At 40.6% G+C, this 24,346-nt stretch overlaps 1 protein-coding gene across 3 annotated transcripts in view; it reads right to left on the reverse strand.

Annotated features, from left to right (window-relative positions):
* Nucleotides 1-24,346, reverse strand: part of Lhfpl3 (LHFPL tetraspan subfamily member 3) — a 454,907-nt gene that overhangs the window by 131,244 nt on the left and 299,317 nt on the right. For all 3 annotated transcript variants that reach the window (XM_085684039.2, XM_085684038.2, XM_048433506.3), the window contains exon 2: nt 6,375-6,611. In XM_085684039.2, the coding sequence (XP_085540165.1) occupies nt 6,375-6,611 (237 nt within the window). The remainder of the gene's footprint in view (nt 1-6,374; nt 6,612-24,346) is intronic.

A 24,346-nucleotide genomic window follows, 5' to 3' on the forward strand; every position in this document is an offset into this window, starting at 1 on the left:
TAGCCACCCTGAGATGCACAGCAAAAGCTGGTCTCAAAAGCAATCCATCTATTCATTCATACATACATACATATGTACATACATACATACCTAAGTTTAGAGGTGTTGGTTCCACATAAAAGCAGCCTTCTTAATGAATGGACTTATGTCATATGTTAATTTAGAAAGAGAAAACCCATCACTAATGCAGCTCAAATTCTAAACTGTCTGGTAAAGCTACATGGGCATCCTGCCTTACAAAAGAAAGCAGACTGTGTACAGAAGAGTAACTTAGAAATAAATACATGCCACGAATTGAGTTTCATAAAGGTTGGCCATATTCACTGTTTTCATCCCTTGAGAACAAGATGACAAATAGGAGGAGGAAGATGGAGATGGAGGAGAAGCTTTAGTTTAACTCAAAGTTCCCTCGTTCTCTCTCTCTCTCTCTCTCTCTCTCTCTCTCTCTCTCTCCTCTTCTCTTCTGCCTTCTTACTCTTCTTTCTCTTGTACCCTCTCTTTTTAAAAACAACAAACCTCCGAGTTCTTTTCTTTCTTTTAACTGGTTTGATATTTTCTGAGATTCTTGGCTCTCCAGTCCTTATCTCAAGGACCAAAAGCAGCACTGAAATGGCAAAAGTCTATTTTGATTTTGGAAGCAGAGTTGATGATGGTGTTTCTTGGGTCAACACTATCAACTCACGAATACTCAATCAGCGCTGACTTTGCTCTCAGATTCCTAAACTACTTCAACTGGAAGTCAACTAATTGGAATGGAGCAAATCTTCCCAACTGGAGGTTGGGTACTGGTCATAGAGGAAGCTTTCTCTTAGAGCAAACCACAGTGAATGAATGATTTTGAATGGGTGACAGTGTCCTACCTTTAGATGTTTTCCAAGTTACCTGTAGAATGGCAAATTGAAGAAGAAAATCTCCAACTGCACATTTGTAAGCATTTCCTGTGACGTTCTCCCTCCCCACTTTTGGTTGACTTCTCCATGTCCCTCCTCCCTGCACACCTTTGGTTGTCCTCTCCATGTCCCTCCTCCCACCACACCTTTGGTTGTCCTTTTCATGTCCCTCCTCCCTCCACACCTTTAGTTGTCCTTCCCTTGTCCCTCCTCCCCCCACACCTTTAGTTGTCCTCTCCATGTCTCTCCTCCCACCACACCTTTAGTTGTCCTCTCCATGTCCCTCCTCCCACCATACCTTTAGTTGTCCTCCCCTTGTCCCTCCTCCCACCACGCCTAGACTCCTTTTACTGAGGTGAAGTCAAGGCTCTGAGATGCTCAGGGACCAAAGGCTTCGAAAGCAGAAATGAAGTAGCTGTTCTGATATTCAAGTCACTATCATGGTGCCCACCTGCTTATCACATGGTGCCCCAACCTGTTATCTCTGACTCATTCTGCTCTTATGGTTATGAAGGAGGAGGAGAGTGATGAGTAGGTTGCTGGGACCGCACGTGAGACAAGAAGACTCAAGGTACTTCAGAACCTCATCCCTTGACCTCTTGAGTTTTCCTTTTCCTAGACCTACTCCTGCTTCCCAACAAGTTCCAGAAAGTATCTACAGTGTTCATGGCTGTAAGGGCAGGAGCTTTTACCACCCAGATCTCTGAGTCCTGGGAAGAACCGCAGATACTGTTTGTATAAACCCTGCATTTTATGGACTAGGAGGGTTAAGGTGTTGGTCTCAGCTAGTGTCAGGGAAAAGTGCCACTGCTGGGCGGCTTGAAGCCTCATACAGACCCTTTTTTTACTACACTATACCACATTGTCAGTCATAGTGTGGTCATGGCATAATAGAACATCTAATATCAAAATTCCAAAGGACTACTCAATTAAGTAAGCAGGCTATATTCTCCCTTCCCTATTATAGCGTTAAAAAGGGCTTAAATCACTTAATAAATAAATGATAGCTTGAGTCACCTCTAGATCAAGTTTTCTTATCTGCAGTTTAAGTACTGAACGACAAAGTGACTTCAAGGCTGTCTAAGAGAGGACTCGATCATCTGAGAAGGGATTTTACGCACATACACACACACACACACACACACACACACACACACACACACACACACACCACATGTACAAACAGACCTCTTCATAAACGATGTCTGACAAGGAAAGAGGTATTTGTGGCATAATAGCTCTGGAAAATATAATTATTTATCCTTTCATAGTTAATGAAAGAAATTGAAATTGAAGCTTTCACTTAGAATCCTTTTTATGTGGGTGAAACTTTAATTTTACATAATTAAATTGACTTCACAGTTCAGTGTGTTAAAATATGCAATTAAACAGCATATCAAGGTTAAATGTCGACCGCGGTTGGCTCATTTAGAAATCACGTTGCTGCACTGGCAAACAAGAAGGAACACCTGCCTAGTGCTGTCATCACTGTGCAGGGAACACACAGCCTGCAGGGCTGTATCTCCTGGTCAGAGCAGGAGGAGAGGTTGGTGGTTTGTTGGTTTTTTTCCCTGCTAGTAGGCCAAATCTGGTATAAGGTTAACTGGATTTAACTATTTTTATTTCTCTTTGTTTTTCAGTGGAACCTTTTTTTTTTCCATTAAAAATTACTCCGTCACTTCCACTGAGCTCCAAAGCTGTTAGAACACATGGATCTTTCAAGCTGTGATTTTCTGTAAATCAGACACTGCCTGATCTCAGTCTAAAGGCAGAGACAGAGCAATGCAGCTGCTGTAGTTTGGTTAAAGGTAGGGGAAAACACTTTTGCTTTCATTTTTTACCATTCCACAATTTCCAATCTGTTCCATTTGAGGTATTTTTCAATCTTTGTGCTGCCCCTGGAAAAGGAGGGCCTCAAGAAATACTGGAGGATATGTTGAAGTGGGCCTGGGGCAAGGACAGTGAAGATGTGTCTTGGGAGATGTCTGTGGCTGACTGAGGTGGGGACTTCTAGTTACCTGCCCCTTCCTTGTTTTCTCATGGAATAATGTCTTTGTGGTGATTAATTTATGATTCAGTAGCGTCTTTTATTTCCTTGTATCTTAATGTCCTACAAGTGGAATATGGTCGGCAATTAGAACGAAGTTCTTTTTTTCTGATTGATTCTGTGCCTGATGTAGCAGTGATTTGTCTTACCCTGTTAGGGTAGCTGCTAAGGATTTATGAATCTAAGCAATATCCTTGCTATAATGATACACAAAGAACTGGGATCTATCTGGTGACTTTTCCACATACTGCAGGGGATGGGTTGCAGAGTGAATTACAGCAGCCCCAAAGAAGACAAGGTCCTTAGTGGCCTATCTCATGTCCTGGGCGTATCTTGTTCCTTGTTATGCATCTGTTGCCTATAAGATGCGTATTGGTATGGCTGGTGGACTATAACACTGAGAGACTATAGAAGACGTTACAATGTGTAGTGATATTGATATAAAATATATAAATATTTTACTCTTTTGAGTCATGGCTTCACATATAGCACTGCCTGGCTCCTTAGAACCAAAAATCATCCTGGGGTATATACATTTTTCTAAATCATCTTGGGGTATATACATTCTTCTAAAATTCTGAGCCAGGACTATGTTTGTCACCAATTCAATGTATTACCATGGAACCAAAACAAAGATTTATTCCTTCAACAGACATTTTGGTGTTTTTATCAGTAGCAACTAATACTAGAAAATATCTTAACTAGTCAACAGTGATATTGATATATCTGTGCAATTGTAAGTATGTCCATTCATGATTGTAAATTAGGCACATGCATATCTAATGATAGAATCATTGGCTAGTCCCAGTTTGAACTTTGAACAAATTATTAAATAATAACAAACAACAAAGGTTATACAGGAACAGCAAACCTTGTATCATGTCTCAGAAACATGTAGGTTTGGTTAAATTTTACACAAAGCTGAGAAATCTTGACCTGATTTATAGGAATACAGTGTATAGCAAAGCTTTGATTATCTTCCCAGAGTCAGACATTAAGGACTTTGGATTGAGAAATTGAAATGTTCCATCATACGGTTTGATGCTTTCGGCACTTCTGTGAATCTCTCTGATCTGTGATCTATGAATGGCTGCCGACTTTAACTATATTTTTTCTGAATTCTCTTGTATTGTGGTCAAAGAAGATCTGAGAAGTCAAAAGTTTTCAGTGTAACTTTGAACATTAAAGGAACACATAGCATTCTGGCCCATTACTAGAGGCTGGAGGAATTCAAGTGTCTGCAGAACAAAGTAGCCATAACTCACTCCTCCCAGAAAGGTAATTTGGCAGATCTGAGCTATCCTTACCACTAAATGTGAAGCAAAGAAGACAAAACCGAGTCTATCTGACAAACCACAGAGACAGACAAGAGCACCACACAGTGAGTGCATGACTAGTATGTTTGCACATGTAAAACCAATGTGAGCACAGCATGATGGGAAGAAAAGGGAGAAGTTTGACCATTAGGAGATGAGAAAGACCCAAATACAGATAGCGGATGAAACTTATGAAAGAGAATATAAACTTATTTTTTCTAGTTTTAATTTTAATCATGGATTTTTTTTTTTTGGTTTTTGGTGCTGAGTAAACACATAAGATATATTCAAAACTGAATGTGTTAAATCTAATGTGAAACATCACAATTTCCATTTAGAGTGCTAATTCTAACTGTGTATGAGTTTATTATGTTGTGTAGACTTTGGGTCTGGTTAACTTTGGTATGTGATATTTTTAATTATTTGCAAGGGTTTTTTTTTAAAATAATTAAGTTTATAAAAGTGACTAATGAATGCACAGAAAAGACTAAATCTGTAGTATAAATAAAATTATCTTCATATTGAATATTTCTGAAATCTAGAAGGGATAACTTTGAGGGAAAGTTTTTTTTTTTAAAGATTTCTTTATTTAATGTGCATTGGTGTTTTGCCTGTGTATACTCTGTGTGAAGGTATCAGATTCCCTGGAACTGGAGCTACAGACAGTCGTGAGCTGCCATGCGGGTGCTGGGAATTGAACCTGGGTCTTCTGGGAGAGCAGCCAGTGCTCTTAACTGCTGAGCCATCTCTCCAAACCTGGTAGTTTTGTTTTGGGGAAGTTTTAAAAGCATTTCCTGTGGAAGTTATTTTTGTGCTTAAGTGTTCTTGATAGGATTAAGTAAATAGTGCACGCTGTGCCTACGAGCCAGGGAGTGAGCGTTCCTGGGTGTCTGCTGCATTCTTCATGACTCCATTTGCTTTTTCATGTTCCTACTTTACAAGCATGGGCGGTGATGGTTGCCTGTGAAGCTCGCTGTGTGGCCATTACCTGAGATGTTCATGTACCGGATAATATATGCTTACATTAGAGACCTTGTCAAAAATAGTGAAGGATGCTTCAAATTAACACCTACTTGAAGTAGTATCGAAATTTTATAATTTAAGGATGGATTTAGCTTCTTGTTAGGGACAAAAAGCTAGAAGGAGCCACCCACCTGAAGGTGATAATGTAACTACAAAACTTGAAGATTAAAGATAGTAAGCAAAGTCAGGCATGGTGGCACATGGCTCTGTCTGGGGACTGAGGAGACTGTATCGGGAAAGGAAGACCAGGGGTGTGAGGTCAGCCTAGGCTACAGAGCAGGACCTTATCTCAAAAATCAACCAACCACCAACAAAAGGAACCCCCAACCTCATAGAGGTTAAACACATCAAACGAATCTAAGACTATAACAAATTCTTGTCATTAAAGTACTACCCAAAAGAACAGGTCTAGCAGTGTGGAAGAGAAATTCCAAGATTCGCCTTGAATAATGACATACTAACTCCAATACATTAAAACACCAGCCAACATCCTGTTCTTTCTCTCATTTTCCTTGTATTGCAATCTGAGCTGTTGGTTACCCAGATAATACACTGAAAAGTCCAGCCAACTGGGGTGCTACCATAATCTCTGTAACTACTTGGTGGTGTAAATCTCTGTCTCTGTTTCTGTCTGTCTGTCTGTCTCTCTCCCTCTCTGACAGGATGAGTTTGAATTCAAATCCAGTGATTGTGATGGTTGTGAGAGATTTCTTTGGTTTTCATTTCAGTCTGGGAAAATAGCTGTGTCCATAGAGAGGAAGCACATTCCAACCAATCAAATAGATACCCCTTCCCCAATGCTGCTTCTTAGTCATTTACTCTCGATGGCTAATGTGTTAGAAAAAGAGGGAAGAAGAAACTGGAGAAATACCTAAACAGTCACAATGGACTTAGAGAGTGCCTCAGAGGGATAAGAAGATGCAGTGTTATACTTCAGTCTTGTAGACATCTTGAGTCTGTGAAGTCTAGAATCCTGAGTGTTAAAGGCCAATGGGAGCTGCAGGGAAAGGGACTTGGTGGGCAGGAGCGAGAGACATGCTGTTTGGGATTACGTTTTGTGGTTGAGGTATCCACTGCGAGTCCCTTAAGTAATCTTACCTTTGTTTTCTGCCTTCAGTTCCTCTGCCATTAAGCTGTCTTGTCGGTTTCCGAGCACAAATGCGAGAAATGAGAGGATCAGGGCATCCAGTATTCCAATGATAGCCAGGATGTACGCCCAGCGGACGGAGCAGGCGCCAAGAGTGTACTTGTCTGTCTTTTCCCCACACATCCGTTTTACTTCATCTGAATCCCAGCCATCGGGGAAAATCATACAGCCGAGCACAAGACAGGCAGCTGAGAGAGAAAGACGAAAGGAGAAAGAAATTAAGCATTTTATTTTAAAAAGGTATTTCTATTGTTTGTCAAACATTTCAAATGATTGGTTTTGAGAGTAGCAAATCTCAGTACCATTTCCTGCCCCTCCCTCCTGCTTAACAGAAAAGCAGGCTCTGAACTCAGCAGCAGAGAAATACAGGGATTGTACTTTAGAGGGAGCCCACACTGAGATAGGTTAAGGAAGATTTAGCTACGAGAAAATATTAAGATATTGAATTTTTGTGCACGTTTGCACAAAGGCTTCCATTGCAAATAGCCCAGAAAGAATCATCACACTACATCATCACGACTCAATGCTGTCTTTCAGAGCAATGATAGCAGTCACATAAGGGTTAGGGGCACATGGGAAAAACCAGCGTGTTTATTGACTTTGAATCTCTGGGGAAAATAACATTGTGATCCCTGCCCCAGTGTCCAGACATTCCTTGAAATTCTTATGTGTAGCACTCATTGATACTTTCTATTCTAATAATCATTCTGCTTAGTTTTTGGAATATATGTATATATATACATATATATTTCAATAATTATATCATATTCCACCTTTCTTTAATTCCTCCAAACTCTCCTGTGTACCCTCTTGTTCTCACTTAAATACCTCTGTTCTTTTTCTTTGTGTGTGTGTGTGTGTGTGTATATATGTAAGTATATATATATACTTACATATACTTATATATGTGTTCTATTTATAGCTCTCTCTCTCTATATATTTCCATTATACATTCCTAAACACATAAATACAACCCACTTAGTATGTATAATGCTACACATACACACACACACACACGTGTTCACACACACACACAATTTCAGGGTTGACCATTTGTATTGGATAACCAATTGTTGAGTTTTTCCCTGGGGAAGACTATTTCTCTTATTACCAGTGTTCTTTAGCTGCCTGTAGTTCTCTGTGTAGGGCTGAGGTCTCCTGAGCGGTCCCTATCCGTGTTAGCGTGTCTATGGGTGTTGTCCTTATTCAGGTTATGTTAGGGTGACTGTGTTTAAAAAAGAAAAAGGTTGCAAACCAGAGTAACACAGTGTGACAATGCAGTTTTAATGGAAATTAAGAGTTAGGAAACTGTAGAGGCGCTCATTTGTATTTTAATAAATAAAGCTTGCCCGAAGATTAGAAAAGTAAAACAGCCCCACTGGCCAGCCTTATAGATCAGGCCGCGATGGCACACACCTTTAATCCCAGAAGCCACACTAGTTTGCCAAAGAAACCAGGCGGTAGTGAGGAACGTCCGTAATCCCAGAACTAGAGAGGATTATAAAATGGGAGGAGACAGTTCTCAGTCTCAACCTCATTCTGAGGTTTCCTGGAGGCAGGATCGCCATTTTCGGACCGAGGTCGAGGTAAGAGTCAGTGGCTGGCTGTTTGCTTTTCTTGTCTTCAAGTTTGAACCCCAATATCTGTCTCTGAGCTTTTATTAATCATGCTTCAAAAGAGAATTGTTTTCTTTCTCTTTATTTGTTTTTTCTTCCTCCCTTCCTTTTTCTTTTTCTTTTTTCCCTTTCTTTTTTTCTTTTCTTTGTTCTTTTTTTTTGGTTTTTCAAGACAGGGTTTCTCTGTGTTACTTTGGAGCCTGGAATTTGCAGACCAGGCTGGCCTTGAACTCACAGAGATCTGCCTGCCTCTGCCTCCCAAGTGCTGGAATTAAAGGCATGTGCCACCATTGCCCAGTTGAGAATTGTTTTCTATATTCCAAATGTCACTGCATTATGGATAGCTCCCTGGTGTGCATGTGTGTATGTGTGTGTGTGTGTGTGTGTGTGTGTGTGTGTGTGCACCTGTGCATGAATGCATGTAGAGGCCAGAGGTCAACGTTATATCTTTATTCAGTTGCTGTCTACCTTTATTTTATTTTTGAATTTATTCTTCCTATACATTACATCCCATCAACCCAACCTCAGGTCCTTATGCCCGGGTAACAGGGCATTTTCTGACTGAACCATTGTTAGCGGAAATTGCTTTTCCATTTTCCGTCCACCCAGACCCTAATAATCACACAGAAACTATACTAATTATAACACTGTTTGGCCAACAGCTCAGGCATATTTCTAGCTAGCTCTTCTATCTCAAATTCATCCATTTCTATAATTTTGTATTTTACCATGAGGCTCATGGTTTGTTACCTCTTGCGTCTTGGGCAACTACATGGTGTCTACCTCCTTCAGCAGCTACTAAGTCTTTCCCTGACTCTACTTTCTCTCCATCTCTGTTCTGATTTCTCACCTGATTTTACTCTGCTAAGCCATTGACCCAAACAGCTTTATTCAACAACCAATAAAAACAACACATATACAGAAGGGCACCCCACATCAAACCATTACATCTCCATACCTCTTTTCTTTTCTTTTCTTTTCTTTTCTTTTCTTTTCTTTTCTTTTCTTTTCTTTTCTTTTCTTTCCTTTCCTTTCCTTTCCTTTCCTTTCCTTTCCTTTCCTTTCCTTTGCTTTGCTTTGCTTTGCTTTGCTTTGCTTTGCTTTGAGACAGTCTGACTATGTAGTCCAGGCTGTCTTTGACCCATCATCTTCCTGCCCTAGCCCAAGAAGTTCCGTGATTACAGGCACATGCCATCATACCTGGTTCCAAATTCTTTTTCACTTAGAACATTGCCCTTCTATGAGCCCTCATGGCTGTTGTTTATACTTAGGTTAGAGCTTTTGTTTCTTTTGTGTGTTGTTAAGGTTATTTATTTACAAATATTTCTCAAATAAAAGATCAAGCTTTCTGAGAAAAAAAAAAAACTTTGGCCATTTGTCATAGTCATAGACTGTAAAACAATGTCTCGACCCAAACAGGCACTAAGATACATGTGAATGGGGAAAATGGATGGTAAACGAATGGATTATAATATCTGTGCCCTATACTGTAAAATGTAATTAGTGGCAGGCAATACCACCACCATTAGCCAATGGCACAAATTTAGTTAAAGAGAGATTCAAATTAGGTGGTAATCAGAGCCAATTTTGTTGTGACTATACAACAGATTACAAGTACTTGGGGTGGATTTAAATACAGTGAGCTGGCGATGTGAAGATGTTTTCACATGCTGGCTCTCTCAGCACAGCACAGAGGATACTCTTCATAATTTACAACAGATTATCTGTAATCCAAAAATGCAGTTTTCAAAAACAGAATTAATTTATTTTGGACGATGCAAAAAATCTTTGAGTCTAAACTATATTTGAAAAATTTCTAAATTACTTTGAATATTTAAAAATATTTAATATATATATTCATCAGTTGAAGGACACTGAAGTTTTTTCCATTTTCCAGATACTGTGATTAGAACACTATTGAACATGACTGAGTAGGGAACTCTGTAGGAGGCTATTGAGTCCTTAGGGTACATGCCAAGAAAATGTGGTACACATACACAGTGGATTCTATTCAGCTTTAAAGAAAAATGAAATCATGAAATTTGAAGATAAATGGATAGAAATGGAAAATATTATATTGAGTAAAGTAACCCGGACCAAGAAAGGCAAATGCCTCATGGTCTTTTCTTATTTGTGGATCCTAGAACCCAATCGAATCTTTAGATTTGATTACATAACTTGTAGTAACTGAAGAAACCAGGAACATAGAAACTGTCGTGTGCGTGTGTGTGTGTGTGCACAAACTCTAGAGTTGGGGATATTAGGACACTAAGAGGAAAATAGGGCAGGGGAAATTTAACAAATGGAGAGGAGAGAAGCAGAGATAAATAAAAATAAGCATGCTTGCTAAAGCCATAGGGAAACATTCTTTATGAGCTTACTTAAAGGACACATATACTATATATATATATATATATATATATGTGTGTGTACATATGAATACATAAACACACACACACCATACATACACATACACACACACAGAGTTTAAATAGAATTATACCACACAGAATGATGATACTCCTTCTGCAACAGTTATAAATTATTTAACAAGAATCCTAGTGCCAGGCATAGGAAACTTCTCTTTGAATTGTTGGTCATGGGGACCCAAGAGACTCCCTGCAAAGAGAGGTTATTATAATTGCCTCAATTGTCTCCAAGACCTTGAAGAAAAGATTCCACTGCTGAAGACACCACACACATAGAACATAGGGTTTGGAATTAACTGATCCAGAACTGACCTGGAGGTCTAACTCTCATAGAGTCATAAGGTGCTATGCAAGCCATCAAGGTCAGAAAACAATCAATAATCCTGCCTAGCTGTCAAATCTGTAACAACCACAACAAACGACTTGACGGGATATCCCCGATGGGGCAATAGTGGTACTTTTATCTTGGGGCAACCAATAGCTGTGAAATTGGATTGAAGGACAGCTCATGGGAGTGGATTCATGCCTGGTACAGTGAACCCAGCCAACCACAGCTTCTGGAGAGGTCATATGCCTGAGACGATACTGCATTATTGCCATTTTACAGAATCAAAATGATTTTTGACTATATCCTGAGTGTTCATACTCACACCCTTAAATGAGTTCTGACTGGACCCTAAGTGTTCATACTCACCCATAGATGAATTCTGACTGGACCCTAAGTGTTCATACTCACACTCATAGATGAATTCTGACTGGACCCTAAGTGTTCATACTTACACATAGATGAGTTCTGACTATATCCTGAATGTTCATACTTACACATAGATGAGTTCTGACTGTACCCTAAGTTTTCATACTCATACCCATAGATGAGTTCTGACTATATCCTGAGTGTTCATACTCACACACATAGATGAGTTCTGATTGGACCCTAAGTGTTCATACTCACCCATAGATGAGTTCCGACTGGACCCTAAGTATTCATACTCACACCCATAGATGAATTCTGACTGGACCCTAAGTGTTCATACTTACACATAGATGAGTTCTGACTATATCCTGAATGTTCATACTCACACCCATAGATGAGTTCTGACTGTACCCTAAGTGTTCATACTCATACCCATAGATGAGTTTTGACTGCCCCTAAGCGTTCATACTCACCTATAGATGAGTTCTGACTGTGCCCTAAGTGTTCATACTCACACCCATAGATGAGTTCTGACTATGTACTAAATGTTCATGCTTACGCCCATAGATGAATGTTGTTCTTAGTGTTCACCAAAGAATCTTCCTTGTACACTAGATAGGGATGACCACAGGGGTCCACAGCTCGAGGGACTATGTTACTGTGGTTTTCCCAACTCCAGTTAGTACATCTACAACACAGCCTCTACATCCATGGCTTAGGGAACATTGTGGAAGATGGGGCAGTTTGATTATTAGGGCCAGAAGATCAGGATTTCTGTGGTACTGTGTTCTAGACATGACAAGGAAGTTGTTCCTTGAAATCTCAACAATAAAGTTGCCCTAAACAAGATGTGTACAATGACAATACCAGTTGTGATGACTAGTTTTATGTCAACTAACACAGGCAGGAATAATTTTGGAAGAGAGAACCTCAACTGAGAAAAATGGCTCTACCAGATTGATTGATGTGGGCCCAGCTCACTGGGGACTGTGCCTCCCTGGGAAAGTGGTCCTGGATGGTGTAAGAAGATGCTTTAGAGTTTCTATCGCTGCAACAAAAGATCATTACTAAAATGCAAGTTGGGGAAGAAAGGATTTATTTGACTTACACTTCAGCATTGCTGCTCATTACTGAAGGAAGTGAGGACAGGAACTCAAACAGAGCAGGATCTTGGAGGCAGAAGCTTATGCAGATGCTGTGTGTGTGTGTGTGTGTGTGTATGTGTGTGTGTGTGTGTGTGTGTGTGTGTGTGCTGCTTACTGACTTGCCTCACATGGCTTGCTCAGTCTGATTTTTTTATAGAACCCCGGACCACCAGACCATGGGCAAAGCCCTCCCCCATTGATGACTAGTTGAGAAAATGCCTTATAGCTGGATCTCGTGAAGATCCATTTCTTCGACGGAGGCTCCTTCTCTGATCACTCTAGCTTGTGTCAAGTTGACACACACAACCAGCCATTATAAAAGGCAAACTGAGAAAGATCTGAGGAGCAAGCCAGAATGCTACACTCTTCCATGGCCTCTGTGTCAATTTCCACCTCTAGATTCCTGCTTTGAGTTCTTGCCCTGACTTCCCTTAGTGATGAAGTGAAACTTGAGAGTTGTAAGGTAAAATAAATAATTTCCTCTCCAAGTCATGGTGTTTTATCACAGCAATAGAAACCTTGATTAAGACACATACATAGAAGCAACCCCAAAATAAATCTGGGAATATATATATATATATATATATATATGTATATACAAATACACACATATATATATACATATGTATGAATATATGCATGTTAATGTAATTATGAAGAAACGGTCTTAAATTTGAGAGTGAGTGGGAGCGTGGGAGGAGTTGGAGGAGAGGGAGGGATAGAAATGATGTAAATAAAGTACTTATATGAACATAAAAGAAAATAAAACTGACCTTGTAGAGACACACAGACACAAGCCACAGAAGGTTTCCTAACACCTGACTGCTCTGATACAGCTTAAAACAATGAACACATCAGGGCACAGATGAAAAAAAAAACACTCATTTAAAGTCTTGCATGCTTCATTTCTCCACCCAGAATGCAGGAGAACAACCAGAACTCTCAGCTTGCCAATCACAGCCCAGTGATTTTGTGTTTTGTTTCTTAGATCAGTTAAACCCATGTCCTTTGCTAATAGAACCAATCTCCTAATGTGTCAGAGCAGCTCCTATCACCCAGAGAGACACTCTGGACCCAGCTAAGCCTAGAATAGGTTTCCAGGCTCACCACCCCGATTGCCCACCCTGAGTGCCTCCATAGGGAAGACCAATGTGCCTGACTCCAGACATGATGAGCTGGACACCCGGACACTTTAGGATAAGTAGGACACGGGGCTAGGAGGGAACACACCGAGAGATTTCAAGGTGCATTTCAGCAATTTCAAAATTGGGTAGTCTTTACAAAATTGATTGAACACATGGTCATCACAGGAAGGACAAGTGTCAGAGGGGTTCACAGTCACAAATGGACAGCAGGTTTGGGGGATGCTGTCATCGAAAGACCTTTTTTACCCTTCAATGTCTTCCTGCCTCAATGGTAGACTCAACTCTCTTTTAAGTTTGTATTTCTGCGTATTCTGAGTTACAACTTGCAACGGACAAAAATGTAGAGGCGGAAATACCCCAGACCCAAGCCGCCAGAGAACTGACCATATATCCACAATCCTCTGATCTTAAATGTAGAGGCAGAAATACCCCAGACCCAGGTCGCCAGAGAACTGACCGGATGTCCACAATCCTCTGTTCTCAAATGTAGAGGCTGATATCCCCAGACTCAAGCCGCCAGAGACCTGACCAGACATCTGAATCCTCTGTTCTCAAAGGGTATCACTCCTTACATTATGTTCTCAGAAGAGTAGGCAGAGATGGAACCACGTGTAACTGTTCCTTGTGCAGTAGACAACTTCCCGAAAAGCTGTGCTTGCAAAGCTCCGAGACCTGATCTTTATTTTTAATAATCTAAAGGAGTTGGGGGTTTAGAAAAATTATAAAAAACTTAGCAGAAGGTTAGGGTTTTGGGCTCCTCCAGAAAACTGTTTAGGTTTACCTGGAAAGGACACCTTGGTATCATACAAGGTAGTACCCTGATATATACCCAGTTTTCCAACCTGTTTTTGTCAACCTTTTCTTAACCTGAACTTCTTGATATTTTCTAGTTTATCTGTTTTGAAATGTAAATCACTGCAAAGCAGGATTAAAGGCCACAGATGTGTTTAAATGCTTTTACAGCTTAAGATAGGTCTCATAGAACAAAAGCTCCCCAACAATGTATTACCAAAGCATACGTTTTTTTCTTTCTCTCACTACATTTTTGGTTTTGAAAGGGAAGCCCCCCCTAAATTTTAGTGTATTTAACTTGTCACAAAAACAGATGAGGCTCTGTTGACTTCTTTGAATCAATAATTTAGTGATTGAATTAATGCAGTTTCTGTGTGGTTATCTCGGGGCTAAGCTAGCCGGGCAGTCCCCCTCCTTGCAACACATGGGTGCTGTGATAAATCCTGTTTCCTGACATTCTATTAGTCAGACTTTCCTAATCAGCTTGATTTGTAGTCAATAGACACTAACAACTGTTCTCAGTCCTGTGTAGGATGTACCTGCAAGGTCCCTAGCTGCCTTTGTTGGCAATAGAAGAAATAGTGTTCTTCTTGCTTTAACTTTAACTATTAACTATTTCTAAGTCAATCAACCCTTAGATATAGTATCATCTCTACAGTAAACAAGGGTCAAGAATATCTGATTAATTCACACATTATATCTTGACCACAATGGATAGCAAAGAATAAATCACAATTGGAAAATTATAAAAAAATTTGTCCTTCTTATTAGAATGCCTAACTTCCATGCAACTAGGTATTCCTCCTTTTTTTTTTTTTTTGGTAACAGGTTTACTAGGTGTATGCTAGAGAACGTTTCTTGAATGTTCAGGAGAAATGGAATCTCCACAAGTTGGAGGTAAGCATGCAAAAGTGGAAAGAAACCCATAGCCCAGTTATATGATGCCATGGGTCCTCCTAATCTAGACTACGTAACAAAGGTGTCCTTGTGAGGGTGTTTCAGTGGCTTTCCATTTTAAGTGTGCTCCAAGTGGTTAAAAGTGTTCCCATTCTACAAGGACATTCTGTGTCAAGGCTGCTAATGCCACAATGAGTTCTGAAATAGCTCCGAATGGTTCCCAAGAGCCACTAATTACAGTGGCATTTTTCTTGTTAAAGAGCTGAATGTACTCTCTGTAGAGGAAACATCCTTAGACAAACCCACAGGCCTTTGCAATAGGCTCTGTCTCCAAAGGGAAAGACAATGGGAAAAGTAGAGGACAGGGCAGTTTCTTGGGCCTGCTTCTGTGGCTGGTCTAACGGCTCCACTAGGGCTTTGAATGCTACAGACTGAGAACTGCCTATATCTGAGCAGAAAGAGAAGGCTAAATTCTCTCTTTAAAGAAATCTATGCCCTGCTGCACCAAACCAAGATAAATTGCCTCACCTTGCTGAGGCACTCGAGGGGAACATGGGAAATTATTTGGGCATACGGTAGCTGGAGAAATGGATGCCAGCAGATGTTTCTAGGGCATGGAGGGCAAACTTTCACACTAGGACTGTCACTGAACACCTGGTGAAGAGAGATGTCTCGTTTCCACAGCTCCTCCATTAGCTCACGGTCAGCCACGTCGAGTTAGGGTATTTATACTGCTGGAGAAAGATTTAATATTTACAGCTCAGCTTACTTCTGCAGTTACTTGGTGACACAGAACATGAACTACTGTGGTTTCGAGTGTGGCTGAGAAAACAAATCGTATCCTGGAAGATGATGGTTTTAAATATAATATATTTTTTATGGCCATTTAATTTGATGTCATAACATGAAAGACGTAATAGCCTTTAGAATGGCTTTGGTTAAGAGAGAATATAAACAGACCCTAGGCTGTCAGAAGGCATGAGAAAGTGGCGTCCACTGATGAGAAAAGCTGTGATTCCCTGCCCAGCCATTTAGTCCCAATTTTCCTGAATAAAGGGACCCAGAATATAATATTCATGTTGCCATCCTGGACTCTATATCCACTGACACCTGCAGGTACAAGTTCTACAGTGAGTGAGGCAAAAGATTTTACAGAATAGGATGCCAAATAAAAGGGCAAATGCTTGATTGGTATCAGTTCAAATCCATCTAGGTCTTGAGGGTTAAATAGTCATATATGGGGGTAGGGGTATGATTGAGTTATAGACCATTCTTCTAACATCAGCAAGGCACATGGCTCAACCCAGGCCTGGGAAAAAGGGTCACATATAATAAAAATTAGAATCTAGAATGTAGCAAACATGTAAAAGACCATTCTGATCAGCACAACACTGCAAGATGACTTGATTTACATGATATCACAGGTCCAAATTCTGTGAAATCCTGAATGGGATTTTGTTAGTGGGAGATACAGAGTAAGAATAGTGCTTATTGAATGCCTCTCACATTTGGGTTGACTTTATGGGAATTTTCTCATTCGATCCTTAAATAGAGATCAGAGAAATGTGAGAAGACGTCTTCACCACCCAGTGAATTTCCACAGAGAGGCATTTTCCTGGAAACACTCTCAGTCCCTTAGCCCTGCTCCTCTTCTTCCACAGAACTGGTCTTGTCTGCCCTGGCTGCTTCCTGACTTACCTCAGGAGATCTTGTGTTCACACAAAGCATGGCTAACACAGGACAGGCATGGCTTTTGAGTTCTCCCTTTCTCAGTCACCTTTTCACTACTCCAATGAAATGACCAAGGCAGCTTATGAAGAAGAGAGGGCTATCTACTCGATAGTTTTAGAAGTTTTGAGTTTAGGTGGCTCTGTTGGCTAAGCTTCTGGTGAGGACCTAATGGCAGAAGGGTTCTGGGGAAAACAATCGACAATTCAAGGCAGTGAGCCTGAAACAGAGCCTTAGATTTAGGCCCAGTCTTTTACAACTTACCCTCCTGGGCAGCAGCTTTTCCTTTCCCACCAGGCCCCATCTCTTATAGAGATTTTTACCAACTTTCTTTAAAACTTGCTGTTGTTTCTTCGTGGACTTTACATCATATATCCCTATCAAATATCATCTCCCTATTCCTTTATAACTGTCCTCTGCCCTTGAAATCCTCCCCATAAAAAAATTAAAGAAAAATAAAAACAAAAAAAAAAGAAAAAAAAGTCTCATTGTGGAAACTGTAGTACAATACGGTGAGTCACACAGTAGACCATACATCTTTACTTGTAAGTGTTCATTGCAATGAGGCACGGCTCTGTCTTGAGACCTTTGGTTTCTGCTACACTATCAGTTTGGGGCCCTCACTGGGTGGGACTCCTCTTAGATTTCCTGTTGTTGCCTTGTGTCATGAAGATCCTGCAGCTTTGAATCGCCAGGACCAGCGCGCGCCTTCACAGGCTCCAGGAGTTCACAGATGGTGTGGATGTTGGGGTGGGAAATTCATAGCCTTGGTTCTGGGCCTGGGTGGCAGTTGAGTTGGTCAGCCTGCCAGATTTCCCTCATGGTCACCACCAGGGCAAGCTCTCTAGCACTACCCTAGCTAGCTCACCCTCTGCAGCAGGTAGCAGGCGTGGGGGCCAGTTCTCCTGTTCTCATGCCTACAGGTAATTCAACCTCATCTACACCACCAGGGTCAGCTCTATTGCTTTGCCCAGGTGAGATTCAGGTCCCACTCTCCCAAGCCCTGCATCCACTGAGGGGCAGGACCACCTCTCCCACTCTCTCCCACCCAGCACAAGCAGCAAGGGATGGGGGATGGGGAAGGGCATCTCTCCCTTGCCCACTTCGCCTTACGGTAGATGAGGGGTGGTCTAAGATCTCCCGTGCTTCTTCATGGGGCCGGATCACATGCACACCCACCAACAGAGTCAGCTTTATTCTGACCAACAGAGTCAGCTTTATTCTGATGCCAAGGTGGGTGCACAGCTGACTCTTCCAAGGGCTCCAGCCAGTGACTGACTAGCTCGGCTTTTCCATCTCATGACTGGGGACCAGCTTTCTGACCTGCATTAGGTGGCAAGGGGCAAGAGGGTTATCTCTCCCTTACTGCCACGGTTGGAGGACTCACTAGTTTATTCCTGACTGCTCAGCGCCGAAATAACCACCCAGCAATTATATTAATTAAATCACTGCTTGGCCTATTAGTTTTCGCTTCTTATTGACTAACTCTTATATTAATTTAACTCATTTCTATTAATCGATATATCACCGTGTGTCTGTGGCTTATCGGGTAAAGTTCCCAGTGTTTGTGCTGGCTCTATGGTTTCTCTCTAATTCCACCTTCCTCTTCCCCTGCTATAGGCCAAGCCAGTTTCCTTATTCATTAACCAATAAAAGTAACACATAGACAAAATGACCTCTCACACCGCAACCACCACATGACAAACGGATCGTGGGGCTAGCTCTCCTACTCTCACATCTTCAGCACCGGCTCACACACACTCCCCAGCCTATGGGGTCAGTTCTACAGTACTGCCCAGGCATGGTACAGGGCCAACTCTTCCAAGTGCTGCAACTGGGTACCGCCTTTCTAATTGGTACCAAGTCTCCAACACGTGTACTAACCAACAACTTTCCATGACAACAATTCTCAATAAATTAGGAATAGAAGCAAGTGACACAAACATAGTAAAAGTCAGCCATGAGAATGCACAATCCACATTATACTCAATGGTGGAAACTTGAAAGCATCCAAGATCACAAGGCACGGATGCTTACTCTTACTATTTCAAGTTAACATACTATTTAATAGTAACATAAGGTTTTTAAAACTTGAAAGATCAAAAATTGTTTAAATACAGTATCTGAAAACTTCAGTATTGTGTACTAAGGCTACCGGAAATGTAACTAATCTCAGAGAAAAAGAGACTCTTTCATCACCCTTTATTAGAAAGGACCATGCCCTGGGGGACATCCCATTAATATATGCACACATCATAACAGGTGAAGGGACTCTGGCCAGCTCAAGTGGTGGGACACGGCTCTGCCAGGTCTTGCCCTTCTTCTCCATTCCCTCTGCCTTCCTAAAAACCACCGGATTACATTCCTGAAGCTAGCCTCCAATGTCTATCCCTTCATTTGGCCATTTCCTCATCCCAAGGTTGACTACCAAGGTCCAGCTGTCCAAGTGTTAAAGTCCAGCAATCAGAAGCCCCCTTTTACTCACCTAATTAACATGCCCAACCATAGTATACCTTGGCCTCCTAGCCCATTCTAACACAGACCTCCCCTTTTCTTCTTCTTAAGGATGACACCTGCAAAGTCATTTGCTGCCGTTTTCTGCCTGAGTCAGAAAGCAGCCACTTTAGCCTCTCTTCTGCACTTTCTAAAGGTTCTCTCTGTGAAAACAGGCGTTTAGGTATGGTTTGTGCCTAATCTGGGGTCCAGGAGGAAGCCTGCATTGTGCCGGGTAGGGTGGGGGTGTCTCCTTCAACAGATACTTAGGTGGTGCTTCTCTACACAGTTCAGTCTTTCTTTTCCCATACACACCAATCCTTGTTGTAAGAGGCTGCTTGTTTGTCTTGGCCACCAGAACTGAAATAATCACACAGAAACTATGCCATTTAAAACACTGCTTAACCCATTAGTTCTAGCTTCTTCTATCTTATAACACTTCTATCTTAATTTAACCCATTTCTAGTAATCTGTGTATTGCCACGTGTCTGTGGCTTACCAGGTAAACTTCTGGCATCTGTCTCCAGTAGGGCTCCATGGCTTCTCCCTGACTCTGCCTCCTTTCTCCCAGCATTCAGTTTAGTTTTCCCCACCTATCTACCCTATCAGGCCAAACCAGTTTCTTTATTAACCAATAGTATTCACAGCATACAGAGGGGAATCCCACATCAAACCCCTCTCTCACACCACCCCCATTCATTCCTTCATCTCACCTCTACACTCACTCACAGTGCCTTACCTTCCCACACCTTCCTAGCCTCCCCCACACCAATAATGAATCTATAGAGAGTTAGTTCTGTCATTCAGGAAAGACATAATCCTGTCTAGGCACTGATTTTTCACCAGAAAAGGGTAGAATACCATGGTGGGGTTCAGACACCAAAACGTTGAGTGGATTGTTCACTGTGATTTTCTTGTCTTCAGTTCTATAATCTCATCTCATCAGTGCTGAGAGACAAAGGCTATGTGGACTCCAAGGGGCTGATTCCTTTATTACATTTAAAACAAAACCTTGAGTTGCCTCCTTATTGTTAGCTTTTGTTTCTATACTTTTACTGACTTTTATCAATTATTTATTGGGAAACTAAACATAAGTAAGACATACAGGTTATATTCCAGTAACTTCTGTGTTAAAATGCTGCTACTTTAGGATAAGAAATTGTCCCCGGAAGAAATGGAGTTGGAAAGACAATAGTATAAAAAATATTGAATAAAAACCACAAAAGAGAGTAAGTCAGCATGCTAAATGTTCTGTCAAAATATTTTCACATATCTTTCAACTTCATATTTTATCAGCAGTAGTCAAAAGTTTATAGATGGAACTTCTGCCCGTATGATGTTTGAAGAATAATGCCTGAGTCAGAACAATGCCTTTCTTTGACTGACATGGAATTTAACCCAGTCATTCTTAAGAGGCCAGTGAAATGTACAGAGGTGATTTGGCTTTGAAGATGGGTACTGAATGACTCTGGGCAGGGCAGACAGGAGGTTATGGAAGATGAATGGGGAGCTAAGATTTATATCCTGTCTGGGGTGATCCTCATTCCCTTGGTGCTTGTTACTTTTGTCCTTTAACCATTGCTCCCAGGGTCCTTCTTGCCATTTGAAAATCTACTGTGATTCATTTATCACTCTCATGAGACTGGGTTATGCAGCAGAATTATAGACCAACACTATGAAGCATTTTAAATGCTGGGATGCCCTTATGTGAATTACTGGCAATCCCAGAGGCATTAATTCTTACTGGAGATCAACATATGATCATGAGTATCTCTTACAGCTTCTTCTTCTTCTTAAAATTGAAAACTGAGAACACCTAGAACAGCCATAGCTAGCCTTGATTCCCCATTACCTCATCACACTGACAGAAAAACATGCATATTCTATCGTTTCTTACTGCCCACTCCCTCTCTCCAAGGTACTGTTTGTATTCTTCAAAGGGAAGTTGATTTGTGTGTTTATGTGTGGTGTGTGGTTTATGTACTTGTCAATACTGATGTGTGTGTGTGTGTGTGTGTGTGTGTGTGTGTGTGTGCGTGCGTGGAAGTCAGAGGCTGATGTCAAGTATCTTTCCTTGATTGCTTTCACCTTTAGTTTTTAAGGCAGGGTCTCTCACTTAATCTAAAGTTAATTGATGTGGCTAGGTGGGATGGTCAAAGAACTTCAGGAACTTGCCAATACTGGAGTTACAGATATCGGCTGCCATTCCCAGTTTTTTCTAGATCCTAGGGATCTGAATTCAGGTCAGGTTGCTTGCATGGTAGGAACTTTACTGAGAGTTATCTCTCCAGCCCTGGAAGTTGAGTTCTATATACAAAAAAAAAATGATTTTGTTGATTCCAAAGCATCAAACACACATAGGTTAAACATTTTCTAACCTGTGATATGTATTGATTTTCTGTTGCTGAGATCAAAACCACCGACAACACAATGGTTTCATTTACACAATAGGAGAAAAATCTTTGCCGGTTATATGTCTATGAAGTGATATTTCATTTGTATTTTAATAAATAAAGTTTGCCTGAAGATCAGAGTGTAGAACATTGGTAAACCTTACAGACCAGGCAGTAGCAGCACACATCTTTAACTCCACTAGCCACACTAGCTTCCCATAGAAACCGGGTGGTGCCTGGCTTTAATCCCAGCCCTACTGAGGAGGAGACAGCTCTCACACACAGTCTTGTTCTGAGGTTCCTGGTGGAAGGATCATTATTTCAAACTGAGGTAGAAGTAAGAGCCAGTGGCTGGCTGTTTTGCTTTTCTGACCTTGAGGTTGAACCCCAATTTCTGTCTCAGAGTTTTTATTAATTGTGTGTTCTTGGATATCTAATTTTTAAAATTATTTATGTGGTTCAAATATTAGTCTCTTTTCTGGAGCAGAAGTATAACACAAATATTACAACCTGGATATTGCCAATGTTCCTGTTCACTTTCCAGGCTCAGAGCAAGACTCTATTGCTGAAGACATAACATACTTCGGTCATAGAGTGTGGAAAAATTCACCTGATGCCAACCTGAAAGCTTCATCTATACCAGGCAGCCTGAAGAGTGCTGAAGAGTGCTAGAAGATGCTAATCATGTGACCAGAGGGAGAAAGTCATTATCAGTCGTTCCAGCTGTGAACACTGGGTCAACAATGACTGGCCTTACAAGGCATGCCCATCAGTGCAACTGTGATACAGATGTTCTGGGAATAACCAACTACTTTTTGATTTTGGGCTAAAGGCCTACTCTACAAGATGAAACCCACTGCAGTTGGTCTATGACCTGTGGCCAAACAGGTCATAGCCTCTAGGGAAGAACCTATTATTATTATTTTGCTAAATGGATATAGCATTAAACTTATTCCTAATAAATTATTGACATACTCATCGATTGGGACATCCTGTTCCCCTCACCAGAGAAACTTGTTTTTACAGTACATGAGGTTAATACACCTACAACTGGTCAAGGAATAGAGAACGTTCAGCACTGAATGGGATAGTTATATCACATGTCCTCTTATTGAGGCTCAGGGATAATTGCAGAAGAAGGGGCAGAAAGATTGTAAGAGTCTGAGGAATTGGGCGACAGTATTAACTTTTATACATAGTAGAGAAATGTTGATATGATTACAACTGTGGGAGCTAAGAGTAAGCCCTTGGAAAACTGAGTCAATTGATTAGAACTTCCAAATTAACAGGACAAACTAGAACAAGGAGAGAGAAGAGTAGGAGAGGTAAAAAGAATGAAGTATGCTGAATAGTAAATCTAAAGTACACAGAAGAAATATCTAAAAAATCAATTACCACAGTAAATGCAAATGTCTTGAATTTCCTTCACCAAAATTTTGTTATAACCAGTGAAAATTTTTTACTTAAATGTTAAATGAGAATCAGAGTTAAAACTGTAATGAAGTAAGATTGAAGATAAGGGTACAAAGAAAACTTGGCAAATAAATGAGAGTAGAAGAATTCAGAACAAGAAATACGAATGGGGTGAAGTAGTTTAGGTGCTGATAAAGATGGTTTCCACAAATGAAAAACTTCCGTGCACAAACACAGAAGGTAAAATTTCCAAAAAGTTTGAAAGGAAGATGTCAAACCCACAGTGGGATTTTTAATAAACTTCTTTCAGAATTTGTAAGATAAACAGACTAAATATTCCAAAGGACTTGAAGAACATGATCATCAAGGTTAAATTAATTGATATTATATAAAGAATTTCAATCCTACAAAAAGGATAGACAATCTGAACCCATAGAATACTTACTTACAAACATCATTTAGTATAAAGGGTCCTAATAAATTCATCATAGTTGCAATTTAAAAAGCTACATCTAGATTTGAAAAGATAAGAAATTAACAATAGAAAGATGACCAAAAAACTACTTGGAATTAAATAGACATTTGAAGTGAAAATTAAATAGACAAAATGAAATGTTTACTTCATTGTTCTCTTGAGACACTAATTAAATTGACAATACCAGAGAAAAGATATACTCTCATAATAAATGGGGAAGTGGATGGGAAGGAAGGGTTGTTATTGGCAGCTGAGAATGTCCAGAATTTCTTGAAGCTGGAAGCAGTTGACATAATGAGAAATATAGAGACTGCAGCTTAGAACATGAGACAGGTGATCAGTTGTGAGGCCACACCCAGACACCAGGAAAGCCACATAGACTGTGGTAGAAAGCATGACTTAATTAAAGGTGTCTACAGGAGCTCCTGACCCATTCCTTTCCCACTTTCATGGTTGTAGCTGATCAGGAGTTTATATCTCAATAAAAAAATTAGAGCTTTCTTTTAGAAATTGTGCAAATAGTTTGAGAACTGACACATTAAGAGTCCTGACCTTAAAGAGAAAAGGTCTTTGTTGGGATATTTTTGTTCCTTAGCCCATTTACCTCCAGCACTTTTTAATGATTCTCATCTAAAACTTTATACCAATTATGCATTACACCTGTCTCCCAGTTCTTGGCAACTACTGTTTAATTTCTGTTTCT

Source organism: Myodes glareolus, chromosome 27, assembly GCF_982192425.1.
Source record: "Myodes glareolus chromosome 27, mMyoGla1.1, whole genome shotgun sequence".
Classification (NCBI taxonomy): domain Eukaryota; kingdom Metazoa; phylum Chordata; class Mammalia; order Rodentia; family Cricetidae; genus Myodes; species Myodes glareolus.